Below are 15,292 nucleotides of genomic sequence, written 5' to 3'. Positions count from 1 at the left end.
CTAAACGGCAGACGGGTCAAATTCAAGGCTGCCATTCAAGCAGACAGCAATGACTTTATGCAAATTGAGTCTGATCTGAATTTCACAGCAATTGTGCAGAGCGGATAATAAGGGAAAGTTTTTGGCATGCAGATAAGACAGCTTTACTGCATTCTTTAGGGGCAGAGTTATAAAACCACAAACCTCTTCAGCTGTCACAATAGAGAAATGAGAAATTCCCTCCGTCTTTAGCAGTGGTGGGGGGTATTTTACAGATGAAAAGTGAAATGGACGTAGATGTCAAAGGGCTTGCAAGCTTCAACTCCTAGAGGTATATTTGAAATATTCACAGTGACACAAGCGCAGATCACTTCAGCCCACTGTACTTCCATTTGGGAGCTGTGCATACAGCAGCAATAACCTTAGCAATTTTCCTTTCATGCTGCCCCCCCCACTAAAATACATACATACAAACAAACACTATGTTCTGCCGTCTGTGCAGGAGCGACCGGGGCTTCCCACTGCATCAAGTCACATACAGTATTACCTTCGGTTTACATCAGATGTGAGCCGAGTTTACAAGTATAAATCCCGTTGTGCACTTCATAGCACACTGTGAGAGCACAAGAACACAAAAAGCCGCTGGCCCCCGAGCTGCAAATGATTTTTCTCATTCAATATCATTAGGCTCAATGATGACAGTGAGACAACACTAGAGGGCTGCCGCCAGCAAATCACATGCAAAAGATTGGGATGTGGCTTCAGAAAAATCCACCCTCAGATCGACCCCAACACTGCTTTTTCCATTTTGCCACGACTTAATACTATAAAAGGAAAACATTTATATCTATCACAATAGGTGGTTTAAAAAGATACACAGAAAATAATCCAGATATTTGAGGTAAAAGATGAGACAAGAACTAACTGAGTTTGTTAGTTATTTATACAACTGAGGTGCATTCTGACGGACAAAACCAAATTATGTAAAAACATCTATGGCCAATATGTGCATTGAAGACTTTTTAACAGTGCATTGAAAATTAGATGGCGAGTTTCTTTCTTTTTCATCTTTGTAAAAGACTCATTTCTTAGCGCTTCCAAGTTCCTGTAGAAACTAGTCTTAGCGGTAGATGCCAATATGGATTGAAGAAATTAATACAAATCAAAAACAAGTATTTCCAGTATCAGTGTGGTGATTAAAAACGTGTTTGTTCAGGCTAAGAAAGTTGAAACTCAAAGTTTCTCTGTTCTGATGTTTTTGGGGTATTTAAAAGACAGTCATTGAACATGCTAGGCTCCCAAATATCAGCACACTGCTGCTTTAAATAAGCTAATAGTACCAACCCAATAATTGCCATTTGACGGACTTAATGCAAGGGCTGCGGTTTACACCATTTATTATTGGTTGGAACTGATTGTTGGTAAAACATTTTTAAAATGCTTATATATTAAATGATGCAATCCTTTTTTTTGTGTAGGTAAAATATTTATTATAGTTTTGTTTCTTAACAGAAAATGTTTTTACTGGGCATCATGATGTCCAGGTAATATGGTTAAAAAAACTACAACAGATTTTATTCTTTGTCAGGAAAAGGGAAATCCTTCATGGACAACCTATTGAGTGAAACCATCTGGTTGAGATAAAAACTTCTTTTTGTTTCCAGTAGCTGACTATCTGGGGCCGGTGTTTGCAATAAGACCAAAGACATTAACAATATTTAGTTGGGGAATGTGTTTATTTCTTTCAAGCCTCATCATCAAAACACTCATCAGTATTGCCGTAAAATACATTTTTGTCAAACATACTGCACTTCTGCTTCAGACAGCTTAGAGCAACTGGTTTACTATCCCAATCAACCCCTATATTATAATGACTCCTTTTATTAAGCATTCTAAGTTTCCCCTAAATCCGAACAAAATTAATTATTACTATCAGTTAAGTTTACACATTTTCTTACAGTAGTTACAGAGAAACTGTAATCAGCTGAAATCGATATCAGGTCACAGCTTTAGAACGCCGCTAATCAGAAACTGGCCACATAGCTGCTGGAAATGTGTTTCATGTATCATTACCTTAGCTTAAATGGAAGGAAACGCATGACTGACAAAACAGGAGAATAAAAAGAAAATATGCTGCAATGCTGATACGTTGCCGATACTCACCATTACTGACCAGCTTGGTACAGACAACAGAACACTGCAATACACAGTGCTCGAATTATAGCCGTCTACCACTGCTCAGTCTGACACTCACTCCTCAGTGATTTAAGAGAGCATTTGAAGAGATCTTCATTCCTATTCATCTCTTCTTCTTGCAGCATTTGTGTAATAGCCCAGCTAATTTGAATAATTCACCATGCAAATGGAAGACATTTGCAAATCTGATAGAAATGCATTTGTGCAATAAATATTTGCCAAAACAGCTAAAACAGGAACTGTTAGATTAAATTCTATCAGTCTCCTGTTGCCTGGAGGTTCCTGCATGCAAAGAGGATTAGAGTCTGCAAGAAATAAAAAGCTTTTGAAAATGGGGGCAACAGAACTATACGCATAGTGGAAATCCTGTACAGTAATCTGCTCCGTTCTGTTTGTTCATATAGATCTGACCTGCCAATTCAGTTTTAGACTTTAAGCGCTGAATATAAAATAAAAAAAACGTAGATTGATAGGGAAATGGAGGGAATAACATAATTATTACAATTCGTGTATCAATTCATTTCTCTCAAACAATACATACGTATTAAGTTTATAAAGCTAACATTAGTTTAATGTGATCCAAAGAAAACTGAACAGGTAATTTGAGGATATGTGACATATATTATTGTTAACTGACAAATTTGGGGAAGAAATTCACTGCATTAAAGTGCAGCAAAGCGGTTTAATTTGCATGTCAGTAAAAATCTTATATAAACAGAATTAATAAAACTTGGTCTAAATGTGTAGAATGTAGAATTTAAAAGTAGAACATTTTTCTAGTTTGGTTTAAAACAAATCAGTAGATATTGATCTATTTTGCAGTGTACTTTTGGCAGACAAAGTTTAGTTTTTAAAATGGTTGGTTTATTACAACCAAATTTACATTTATTTTCCTATAGCTTAATATAAAAAATATTTGATGAATGGATAAAATACCAAGCCTAAGGTGAAATACTTTATTGTCGTTAGATTATATCCCCCTATAATTTTCGTATAGGTAGATCATTTTGAAAATTAACATGTGAACATATAAAATTCTGGATATTTAAGAATTCGGGGAAAAACATTTTGATTGCTGAATGCTTTCAGACATGCCTACCTATACTTCATGCCCGTCTTGATGCTTTGCTCGCTGGAGGAGGGCACGCTCTGAACTGAGAGCTGCCCAAGACTGCGAGCAACCATCGCCACTGCCCTGAACTTGCTGCGGGTGCCTGTGCTGGGGCTGTTGGCATTCTGGCGGTTAAGCCGGTCCTCTGTGTTGCGGCTCACTCCCCCACGGTGATCTGTGCACACTAAGGATACCTGCATCCTGGCTTCTAAATGACAGTTTTGATAAAAATCTTCTCAAATAAAATTCTCCTCTGAAGAAAATCAAATGGGGAAAAACTCCACCAAGGTAACAAAGTTTCCTTCAAGGATGCGTACTAATTCAGTCTGAAGGATGCTCTAGATTGAGCCGAATACTCAAGTCTGTGTAAATTCCTCCTTTCTGCAAAGAGTGATGAATATCTGATCAGGTGAAAATCCTGTCCAAAATAAGTCAGAAGCCAGTGACTACATTGTTGCTTCACCTCTCTTAGTTTGGGTCAAACAAAACTGCAATCACTGGATTTAGAGACATGAAGTCCATTTAAATAAGAAAAAAAAAATAAGGCGTTGCTTAAATGTATGTTTTCCCTTGATTCATCTACCCGTCCTCCTGTTTTGTCTGAAGATGAATGAACAGAGTCACGGTCCTGCAGAGTCCTTTAAACACTGAGCAGACACCTCTTGCAGCCGAGCTTTAAGAGTAAATAGATCCACACAAAGAGATGGAGAGAATAAAGCACGCCACACAGTTCCAGCAGTCCACCTTTACAGCTGCGCTGGCTGATGGAAATTCTTCTGATTTGCACATTAGTAGGAAAAAAAGGGCAGGATTCATTCCCCAGCTTTTACTGTTGCCTGGATTAAACTTACATCTGTGTGTCTTGTGCTTAGCATAAAAGCGGCGCGGAGCAGGCGAGGGATGGGAGGAGAGAGGGGGGGGGGAGCGTGGGATGGGATATGGTGGGAGGGCTACAAGGATGAATATTCAGAGAGCCAAGCAGCGCCAGCGCACGGCAGTGAAGTCCTGCATGTTTACAGTACTGCTCCCAGAAGATGTAGTGCATTTATGCGCACATCTTTGTCCTTCTGTTGCCCTGCAGTGTGGTTTCATTTAGTTTGGTGGAAAAGAGGGAGGCTGAGTGCTCAGGACTTAGCGGCAGCCCCTGCCCCAAGAGAAAGGGACTTTCACATGGGTTTATCCAACGGCCCGTGAAATAAATATTATGCAACTTTTGTCTGTGACAAAATGAAGACAGAGGAGCGCGTCTCCGATTATGGTCCTCTCTTAACAGGATATAAAATGAATTTCATGTGATCATGTATTCCATTTGATCCAAAATTAAATAACAAGAATGGAAAAATAAACCCCTGAAGCTAATTTGTAGAACAAGCAGTCATCTATTATTGAATAATTAATTTAAAAAAAAGAAAATCAGCCATCATAGATGAAAAGCACAATAGATGAGTTTCACATTAACAGTAATATGATACTGAAGCTTGTCTAAACAGGGCAGCTAGTCTGCCAGGGAGATAATTAAAAGCAATGCCATCAGGAGCTGACATGTAGTTTAGTTAGCTCTGTAAGAATAGTAGAGCTAAAGGGAGGTTGCCACCTATTCTTGAAGCCACAACCTTTTGGTCCCTCCACTATAATGGAACCCTGAAGGAAAAAGGTGATTCAGTTGAACTGAAATCGGATTTCTGTCAAATGCTGAGCACAAAATGAAGGGAAGACAAACCAGAAAAGACTGTCTGAGGGCTCTGAAACATGCAAAAGAGCCTGCTGAAGCTTACAGAAGATATCACACATATCTACCAGAGGTCAAAAACTGCAAATGTATAGCATGATAAAATAGATTTTCATCCAATTCATTATTAAAAAGAAAAGTATAAAATGATTTTTGGGTGAACCAGATTGGCATCAGAATCTCTTTATAAATCATCTAAAAATACAGAAGGAATTCTTAGTAGAGATCCACCTTGGTCCAAAAATAATGGTCATCCCCACATCAGCTGTGAGGAAACATTGACACAAACAGGCTTATGTTTAATAAAAAAAATTAACTGATTATTAAGTTAAGTAGTGGAATCCAGTTTGTATGACCTGTTTGTGTTTCTCTGTTTTCCACCACCAGGAGGTGCCCTGTTCGCTGTCCCTCCCTGCACATCTGCAGCTCATTGGATCATTATCTGAAGGAGTATTTGAGCAGTGGACTGTCACTACCTCGACGCCAGAGTGTTTGCCAGTTTTGGGTACTTTGGCCAAGCTGAGTTTAGAGGAGTCTAACCTAGCTTTGTTTCTCTGAGTCTAACGAGTTTTTTTTGTCTTTGCTCCCCGGCAGGATGCTTTCCTGTGTTACTGGATTCCTGGACCTTCTCTCCCCTGGAAGGAAAAACCGAGTTACACTGAGCAGGGGAAAACCTTCACATGTTCCATTCAAGTACCCACCGGAAATCCGAGTGACAGTCCGCTCCATTACTCCTCCGGGTCCAATGCTTGTTAAACCTGTCCGCCCTCCAAAGTGAGCACTATTCTCTGGATTTACCACACAGACTGGATTCAAGGACTAACGAGGTTCCCATGTAAGTCCCGTTCTTGCGAAATCTAAGTGCTTCCAAGATTCCCACGGTACCTGAACTGACCACTGAACTTCCCTTCTCACTTCCAGTTCCCGGTTACCAGCTCACGGAGTTCCAGATTAAACTCCTATTTAATCACCTCAATAAACCTGGTTAAACTTTTTCCGTGCTCTCTGAGTGGTTTCGCTGCATGTGGGTCAGATTCGTTAAACCGATCATGATAACGATTTGCTGCATCTGTGTTTATCGGGATGTAGCATTGCTAAAGTTAGCCTTCCTCTGATATTATCAGAGCATAAAGTGAAGGCACCTTCCCTAGCATTCAAAACGGATTAAGCTGGGTTCTTTCTGCACCACGATTGTCATAGCGTGGGGAGCCTGCTGCAGGCAGCGAGAGAGAGGAAGTTTATAGGAAGACATTGCAGAAATAAATTGTCCTGTTTAATTGACAAGATAATTTGGTCAGCTGATGTCCTAAAACAGGATTGTTGTTTTTACTGAGGAGGACATCCAATTCATAATGCTTTACGTCCAAAGTTAATGCAGACTCTATATGCATTTTAAGTCAACATTCAAGACCTCCTTTATATCTAGATGACTAATAGGAAAGTCTATAAATGAAGGGAGCTTTACAGAGAATTTCACCATTTGAAAAAAAGTAGTAAGTTTGAGCTACTGTGAGGAGAAATTTTAAAATATGGATATTTGCTGGCACACAACCAGTTATGGATGCTTGAAGGTTTTAGTCAATTTCAAGGTCCTTTATAATGAATACGCTCATCAATGAATTATGTCATCACTAAAACCTTTGTCTGTATTTAATGTCATGAAAAAGATTATGAATTATTACAAATCGGTTCAACATTTCTATAAACATGAATTAATTCAGGTTTACCAAACTTAGTTATAACTTTATCAATGGAGATTGATAGATTTAGTAATTTTATCATTTGTTTAACAAATCATGGGCCCATCTTTGCCCTACAAATAAATGCATGCTTGAAGATTAGCAGAAGGAGAAGAGGGATGAACGAGCACCTTTGCAGGGTCACGTCTCGCACATCCAGGCCTGAGGAACATTTTAAAGTACACCCTGAAACACCTTTGTCATTTACCTCAGGATTGTTCAATAGATTTACCACTGATGCTGTGGAATCATAATCTTTCAATTTATACTTCTCTGCTTCCAAACCCCCACCCCCTTCAACAGTCGTGACTTGCGATAAGTCAGCCAGGCCAAAGAGAAGAGCACAGGCTGCACAGTAACACAAAGCGTTAGCCCTGTGTGTACACTATACTCATAAAAAAGAACGCAACAAAAAACCCACACTAAGATCTCAAAGCATGTCAACATTTCAACACCGAACAAAGAAAGATACCTCTAAAAAATGTGAGAAACATTTAAAATGCCTAACATGGTTTAGCTATTTTCTTCCTTCATCACATACAGAGCAGTTGAAACAAAATGATTTTATTCATCTCTGCAAGAAATTCTGCAGATTTATTGACGAGCAGTGAAATCGATACAACCTTGCATCATCAGACAGACAAGTGATCCATCAGCTAAATGAGCAACAAGAGCATCAATTTTTAAAGCACAGGGCTCTCTTTGTCATCCCCACTGCTACATGTCTACATAGACCAGTTCAGAAAAAAATATGAATCAACTGCAGAACCCCGCATGTAAATATGCTTTAAAATACATAGAAATGGAACCATTGATTGATAATGTAGCAAATTGTAATGAGTGTAGTTTTCAAAAATATGTTCTCCAATGCAGAAATAAGGACTAAAACAGAAGATGATGCCCTTTGTGATACCCTATTTGCATCACTACAATAAAGCATAATTTAGAGTTATTAGTAGGTGTCATTGTGAAAGAACCAAACAAAAAATAAAAATCTGAAAAACTCTTAAATTTCTTGTTTATTTCTCTTCCTTTTTTTGCCGTAGGTCACAAACTTTGTACATAAAAAACTCCCCCTGTGTGTTTGACCCCTCATATGCAAGTAATTGATCTGGAAATTCCAAGAAGCCTTAAGAAAAGTGAATGATCATAAGCTCAACTATTTTATGTATATGCCTGGGGATACATGTCAAAGACCTGTTTCGAATTAATGATTTTATTTAGCCATTTAGGAAATTTAAAAAAAGTCTTACAATAAGCTGACACATCTTGACTTTCAATATCTACTATTGACATGTCGAACACTACATGGTGGAAAATCAGGGAATTAGAGACAATCATGAAGAATGAGACAGTCCTGTCTAATGTGATAGCTTGTTGATATTTGCAGGGAACGGATAGGTCTACTTTCAACTGTTTGTTACCTTAGATTCAGCCATTTCTTTGTTTTCATCACAACAGGCAGTTATAATCCTGTTATCATGCAGAACAACATCTGAACTACAGTCTCTTTGGAGCAGCTAATTGAGCAAATTCAGGTTCTTGAGTTAAAGGAATATTCCTAAAATCTGTTTTTCCCTTTTTAGGTCAGAATACCTTGATACCTTTAGGTTCAAGAAAAACTACCGGTATAAAAATTTTGCTTTCGATTAGCTTGAGAGCTTAGAAAAGGTTTTCTCTAGAAGCAAATGTTCTCCTCAATAGGTCAGAGGTTTAATAAACATAGCTTTATCTTTATGTTAGCAAGTTTTGTTTTCATCATCACTATTGTTGTTCTTTAATCTTTAGCTTAAATGCCAATTACCTTCAATTCAAACTAAATGAAAAATCCTAAAAAATGTACAGAGATATTTATACAAAATACATATACATCACTTTATTTTCACACATTTTTCCATTCTTCTCCAGGGGCTTTAACAGAAGATCTTGCAGCCAAGGCAATGCTGTCTTAAAACCCACTCAGAATCAAAGTATATTTTTGTGCTTATACTTTATCTTTCTCACTCTCAGTCAATACTACAGCAGCGAATTTCTAAGCTCTATTATCGAACAAACAGGTCTGAGCTATGAGATGATTTGTGCCCATTCGTTAAAATATGCTATAGAAAGTCCAAAATGAATGTTTTTTCAATGTTTGTTGTGGGATAAATCAGTCGCAATGCATACAGAAGCAGAAATAAGAATCAATGCTATTAAATCTTTAATTTGCGATATTGTGTTGGAAGATGACTTATGCAGAACTCAAGTCCATGAAACAAAAGTAAATTGTTTTCATTTTTAACACCTAATTCTATTCTAAATGTATAACCTCATTATCTGATTTGTATAATCTCTCGCATTTCGCATGATGCAAACGGCATCAAGTCATCTCTGATTAAATCCTGATATCTAGCCATCTAAAAATCGACCGTTCCTCTAAAATCCCTCAGACTTCTCATTCAGCGTGATATCTGAGGCCTTCTTGTAGGATAATTCCATCTGTGAGTGAGTGGGATGACAAAAAGGCCAAAGATTTGAGCTCAAACTTATGGTTTTTCTTGTTAACACCTGTAGCTAAATATTGCCAATAGTATTACTAGTAATCAACACTTAACGAGGACAAAAGCACTGCTACGAAAACATCCTTCTCAATGATTAAAATCCCCTTATTATTCCCGCTTCAAAAAAAAAGCTGCAAAGTTTCTGACTTGCCAAAATCTCAAGTATTTGGCTCTGCTTCTTAACTGGTGGCCCGGTAAGGACAAGGTTCTGGCTGTCAATGATACCGAGCCATAATGAGACCTCCAGAGTCTGCCCTGGTTGAACGAGACAGCAGCTCACGCAAGTGACCTCTGCCAAACTACCACCCACACTCTGAAGCTTTGAAGGAGAGGAGAAGACTACTGTTTTAATCAAAAGCTCCTAAGAGATTCCACTGTCCACAGTAGTAGGGCTAGGTGTTATCACGAGCACCCACCCTCCACAACAACTGCACCATTAGCTTCCTGTGTAGGAGTTTAATATTTAATCCAAGCACAATAAAAAAATGTCCAGTCTTATTAAAGGGCAAGGTGGAATTTGAAATTTACGTTTATCAAGTGAGTCACATAATATACTCAAGATATCAACCCAAAGAAAGATCCAGGATGTCTTATTCTGGCCCACCCAACATGCTGCAGGGTGTAAGGCTTTATTTGCCTGGTGTAATGACTTCTGCATCCCAGTAACAAGAACTGAGTGAAATCTGTCTGATTCTCAAGGTATTTTTTTTGTCCATTATCCCCAACAGACCATTTCCTGTTGTAAAAAACAACCAGCACTGTCAGAAACAACTAACACAACAGCACTCACAACTAATATGGCCAGATATGTTTATATATACATGGTCCCATATTTCTTCCCTTAACCATCTTTGCAGCACTTTGGAAGATAATGCATGCATTGTTTGACAGTTTTATCCTGACTGATACATTTTTAAATGAAATCAGTTTGATCCATTTAAACCTGTGTGCAAACTGGCTTAACTAAAGGATAACAATGAGCAAATGTCAGAATACAGATAGAAAGTTTAAATACAACAGGACTGAATATTAAAACTAGACTAAATGGGTCTACCACCGAGATAAAAAGCCCAACGATTGGTCATTCTGATGGTTAAAAACTGAACAGTTTTTAGTGAGATGACTGCTTTGCAGGGGTTCTACCCAGACTGCTAGGAATAACTAAAGCTGTCTCATATATAACTATCAGGCAGCTTTCCAACAGCTACTTAAATACCACTTTATGAGGATTTGAGTAACCAAGTTAAAAAATAAGCATTCCTGCAGTGGTGCTCAAACGGAAGAGGGTATGAGTGCATGAGTGGATGAGGAGGCTTAAGTAAGTTAATGGAAAGAGAATTGGGGTCAGACAGACTGACGGCGTTTATCGACGGATTCTTTGATTTTAGCTTTATGCATCTGTTCGCTCTCTGATTAGTTCCTATCAACCATGATGATCTAATATTACAGGATCCCAAAAATTTAGTTTCTCTTATGTTTGAACATTTATTTGCTTATTTTTCTTTTTTCCAGTTAGTTGCTTTAAATGATTCAATGATTGTATTAATGCAATTAATCAGGTTCTGATTATTTTTAAAACCCATAAAACTTTTAAATGATTCATCTTGGTCAAAATAGGGATTATTTCTCTTTGATTTCAGTGTAAATTTGTAAACATCTCCCTGTGAGCCTAGGTTGTTATCAGTAGGATTTAATGGTTGAATGTGAAAACAGGCTTGGGCATAGGATAGTCATTACGGCTGAAGTGATTGATATATTCAATTCAAAAATACTTTATTAATCCCAAGGGGGAAATTAAATGTTGCAGTAACTCGTATGTTATTTTTTTAAACAGGTGCTGATAGCTGTAGGCAGGAAGGATCCTCTGTAGTGGTCTGCCTTGCACCGGATCTGAAGAAGACACTCTGTTGTTCTGTAAAAATCTTCAGAAGAGGATGCTCACTCTTGTCCATAATTTTCTTCACTCTTTGAATAATTCTTTGGGTAATAATCTCCAGAGTATTTAAGTCCTAGAACAGAGCTGGCCTTCTTAATTAGCTTGCTGAGCTTTTTTTAAATCATTAGCAGTAATACTGTTACCCAGCAAGAGGATGGAAGAAGAGATCACTCTCCACAATAGGCTTATAGAAGATATGTAGCATCTTGTCGCAAACGCCAAAGGAAGTAATCTGCTCTGTCCCTTCTTGTAGACGGCTTCACATTTGTGTCATCAGTCTAGTGTGTTGCCCAAGTGAACACCAAGATATTTATAATCCTCAACCACCTCCACTTCTTCAATGATGTTGCTAAGATTCAACTTATTCCTGTTTCTATGTCTCCCTCGTTTTATTGACCATCTTTGATGCACCCAATGATTGCAGAATCATCTGAGTATTTCTGCAGGTAATGGGACTCTGTTAATGGAAGTCAGAGGTGTACAGAGTAAAAAGTAATGGAGAGAGTACAATCCCCTGTGGTGCTCCTGTGCTGTTGACTGCTTGATTAGACAGCTGACCCTTCAGTCTAACAAACTGTGGTCTGTTCGTCAGGTAGTCTTTGATCCAGGTGATTGGTGATGCCTCCACTTGAGTCTTTTGAAGTTTCTCACAAAGTAAGTCAGACTGAATTGTGTTAAATGCAGTGGAGAAATCAAAGAACATGATCCTCACAGTGCAGTCTGCCTTGTCTAAATGACAATGGGCTTATTGAAGCAGGTGTATGATGGCATCATCAACTCCAACTCCATGGTGATAATTAAATGGCAGGATGTCCTGATAGCTGCTTGTTTGCTTGCTGAGGTGAACCAACACAGAAGTCTCTATAGGACCTTCATGATGTCAGATGTGAGGGCAACAGGCCTATAAGTCACTGAGGACTGTTGGCTGAGCCTTCTTTGGCACTGGAACAAGGCAGGAGGTCTTCCACATCACTGGATCTGTCTTAAGGATCAGACTAAGGGTGAAGAGGTACTATAGAATCCCAGAGCTGCTCTGCATAGGCCTTCAGGACTCTGGGGCTGACACAATCAGGACCTGGTCACATATTATGATTCAGTCTCTCCAGTTGTCTCTTTACTTGACTTCTAGAGATAGACGGGTGAAAGGTGGAGGGAGCAACACCATCTTCTTATTCGGCTTATAACAAATTAATACAAGCAGGAGAGTAAATGGAAGAGGGCAGGATGTCCATGTGACTGGGCAAGAGAGATGGATGCTCAGCTTATTCCGGAACTGAATCTGTTGAAGAATGTATTCAGTTCATTGGCTCTCTTCAGACTTACATTGCCTTCTGCTTGAAGCCTGTGATTGTCTTCATTGCATTCATCCCTGATCACACATCTCTGATGTTGTTCTGCTTGTTTTCCAGCCTTTTCCTGTCGCCTCCATGCCTCCTTGCGTTCTCTTAACTTTAGCTTAAGTTGCTTCTGTATACTCCTCATTAATTGGCTCACAGTGGATCCCAGTCTGTAGCCTCAAAACAACATTGCAGGGCTTCGTCAGCTTCCTGTGACTATCTTCTTACAGTTCTTTTTAATGCAGGTTGTCTCATATAAAGTGGCTTATAATGTGAGCAGAGAAAAACAAGATTGTGATCTGATTTCCCAAGGAGGTCTTACTTCAGAAATGTAGGAGACCTTGACATTAGCATAAAACAGGTCCAAAGTTTTGTTTTCTCTGGTGCAGCAGCTGACAAACTGTTGTGATGTTGACAGTGTAGAAGAGAGTGAGATGTGATTAAAATCACAAATGCATTTGGGTGTTGTGTCTGTAGCTTCATAACAAACAAGTTTTTTTTTTTTTTAACTTACTAACTAAACCTATAGCTGCCTGCCATTGGTGTACGAATTGAACAGGAGCCCAGTCGTTTCTGAATATCCACAAAATCCATCTCAAGTATAACACTTTCACTGTTTGCTAGGTTGGAACAATTTAACAGTGCGGAAAATTTCATCCCAAAGTAAATTCAAGAAAATTGGCTACAGGCTTATAGATACACCGTCAACTACTGAGGTTTCAGTCTGCTCATCACAAAGCTGTTCTAGGGGTAAATGGTCCAATAAAACGGTTATGTTCAAGATTTTTTCAGTAAAATTTACAAAATGTCTCTTTAAATCAGGGAATTCCTGAGGAAACACTAAAAAGAGGCGAGTCTCAGGTCACATCTGTTAAGAGGGAAAGCAGCCACTCTTAACTCTCCAGTGAACATGACAGATTCCCTGCAGACAGCTGGGCTCAGGAGGAGCTGGAGGTTCAGCTGCCCTGGCTTACGCATCTAACAGAGCAAGAGAGTGAAGGCAACAAAATAAGAACAGCATAGGAAACCTCTTTTCTTATGCAATACTGTCCTGATGAGGATATATATTTTAAGATGAACAAATTATTTGAATTTAGATATGAATTAACAAGGATTTTTGTAAGCATCTTTATCTATACAGTATATTCATTGTGTAGTGAGGTACAGGAGTAAACACTTTTTTTTTTTACTTAAGACGTGTAAAGCACAGAGGTCTGATTTGCTTGGCTGCAGGGAACACACTCACTAATCTGAGGAAGTAAAGGAAGAAGAAGAGAAAGAATATTGTGTCCTGTTCAAAGCAAACCCTCCCGCCTGCCTCTGTGCATTTGTCAAAGCAAAGGGAAGCGTTAGCATGGAGTCTTTATGCAAGTCAGAAGTGTTTTCCACATCACAGAGCACCATGGAGGAAAGATGGAGCTACCTAATATACTGTGACCAGAAAGAATGAAAACAAACATCTATACGATAATTACACTGTTATACACTATATTCCATGATTCAAACTACACTGCTCTGGGTAAAATAGATTTTATTGAGCAAAAGAGGGATGCTGATTCTGTGACCTTAAATGGCCTCTACCCTCAGAGCACAGAAACATAGCAGCTTTACAATGGTAGCTAGACTTGATAAAATCTCTGTTTATTAGCAATGTTAAAAAACATTTCCTTGGTTAAAATTTAAAATTGTTTTAACTTTTAAACAACCATCTGAGGGGAAATCTGAGAATAATTTCCCTATATAATTAAAAGTCAGTTGGGCTAATTATTTCTTCAACATAATAGATCAAAATAAAAATAAGAGCTGCTAAGGCTTTGTGTAAAACAATAAAAGAAGAAAAAAAAATGTAAGAATTTTAACATACAATAATCCTACCTGTGTTAAAAAGAAGACCGAGTTCAGCTGCTTTCTAAAAGGCCAGTCAACTGTGATACTGAAAATAATTTCCCTCTGCATTAAATTTGCAGCACCCACAAAGCCAGAGCAAAGCCTGAGAAGCCGCAGAGGGATTTTTTCACCAGAACGGCTCCAGGGTGTTAGATAAGAAAGGCTTCGGCTAAGTACTATTTAACTGCTCAAGCTGAGAAACACAAGTGTAACATTTACTGAATGTTATCCATTATAGCTTAAAGGAAATCTAACACTAATACAGTAAATTAAACGCAATAGGAAGCTCATTAATATGGAAAAAGAGTAAGTGCTGATCACTATAATTCCAAGAGTGATTTTTCAGGTTCCTAAAGGCTTCCCGTTACAGATAAGAGATACCACAGCTTTTTTGTTCAAATATGCAACCTTTATATTATTTAAGAAAGGCAGCAGCAAATGTTTAACCAATCAGACATGATTAGACCCAAATATTGACCTATTCCTTTGAAAATAAATACAAATAAGAAAAAAAAAAACTTAGAGGATTAAGTCTGCATACTCTTAATTTAACTTTAGAGTAATAAAAAAATCTTACGAGAAAAAATGTGTGTTCTTTTTTCACAAAATACTGTAAATGTATATGAGTAAAGCTCTGAAAGCCCAGAGCTGGATAACTATATTCCTGTTTCTATCAATAGGGGTATCATTAACTATAGAGGAATGAAAGATCCTGAAATATACGGCATGTATTATAATCATAACATACAATCACAGAAGCATAAAAGCAACATAACTGATAAATCTGCCATGAGCAAAAAAACATTCCAGAGGCTGCCTCATTGATTTGCAGAGGTTA

At 38.2% G+C, this 15,292-nt stretch overlaps 1 protein-coding gene across 6 annotated transcripts in view; it reads right to left on the bottom strand.

Moving 5' to 3' along the window:
- kcnab2a (potassium voltage-gated channel, shaker-related subfamily, beta member 2 a) overlaps positions 1 to 15,292 on the bottom strand; it is a 67,143-nt gene that overhangs the window by 34,142 nt on the left and 17,709 nt on the right. Inside the window, exon 1 of one of the 6 annotated variants that reach the window (XM_038307850.1) lies at positions 3,275 to 4,142. The exons of the other annotated variants lie outside the window; for them this stretch is intronic. Within the exon in view, the coding sequence (XP_038163778.1) occupies positions 3,275 to 3,486 (212 nt within the window). The 5' untranslated portion in view covers positions 3,487 to 4,142. Of the gene's footprint in view, positions 1 to 3,274; positions 4,143 to 15,292 lie in introns of those variants that run through there. 6 annotated transcript variants of the gene reach the window in all.

Source organism: Cyprinodon tularosa, unplaced genomic scaffold (assembly GCF_016077235.1).
Source record: "Cyprinodon tularosa strain WSP-4 unplaced genomic scaffold, ASM1607723v1 ctg621, whole genome shotgun sequence".
In the NCBI taxonomy this organism is placed as follows: Eukaryota; Metazoa; Chordata; class Actinopteri; order Cyprinodontiformes; family Cyprinodontidae; genus Cyprinodon; species Cyprinodon tularosa.
The sequence above is the reverse complement of the archived record's forward strand: the minus strand, read 5'-3'. Positions and strand labels throughout refer to the sequence as shown.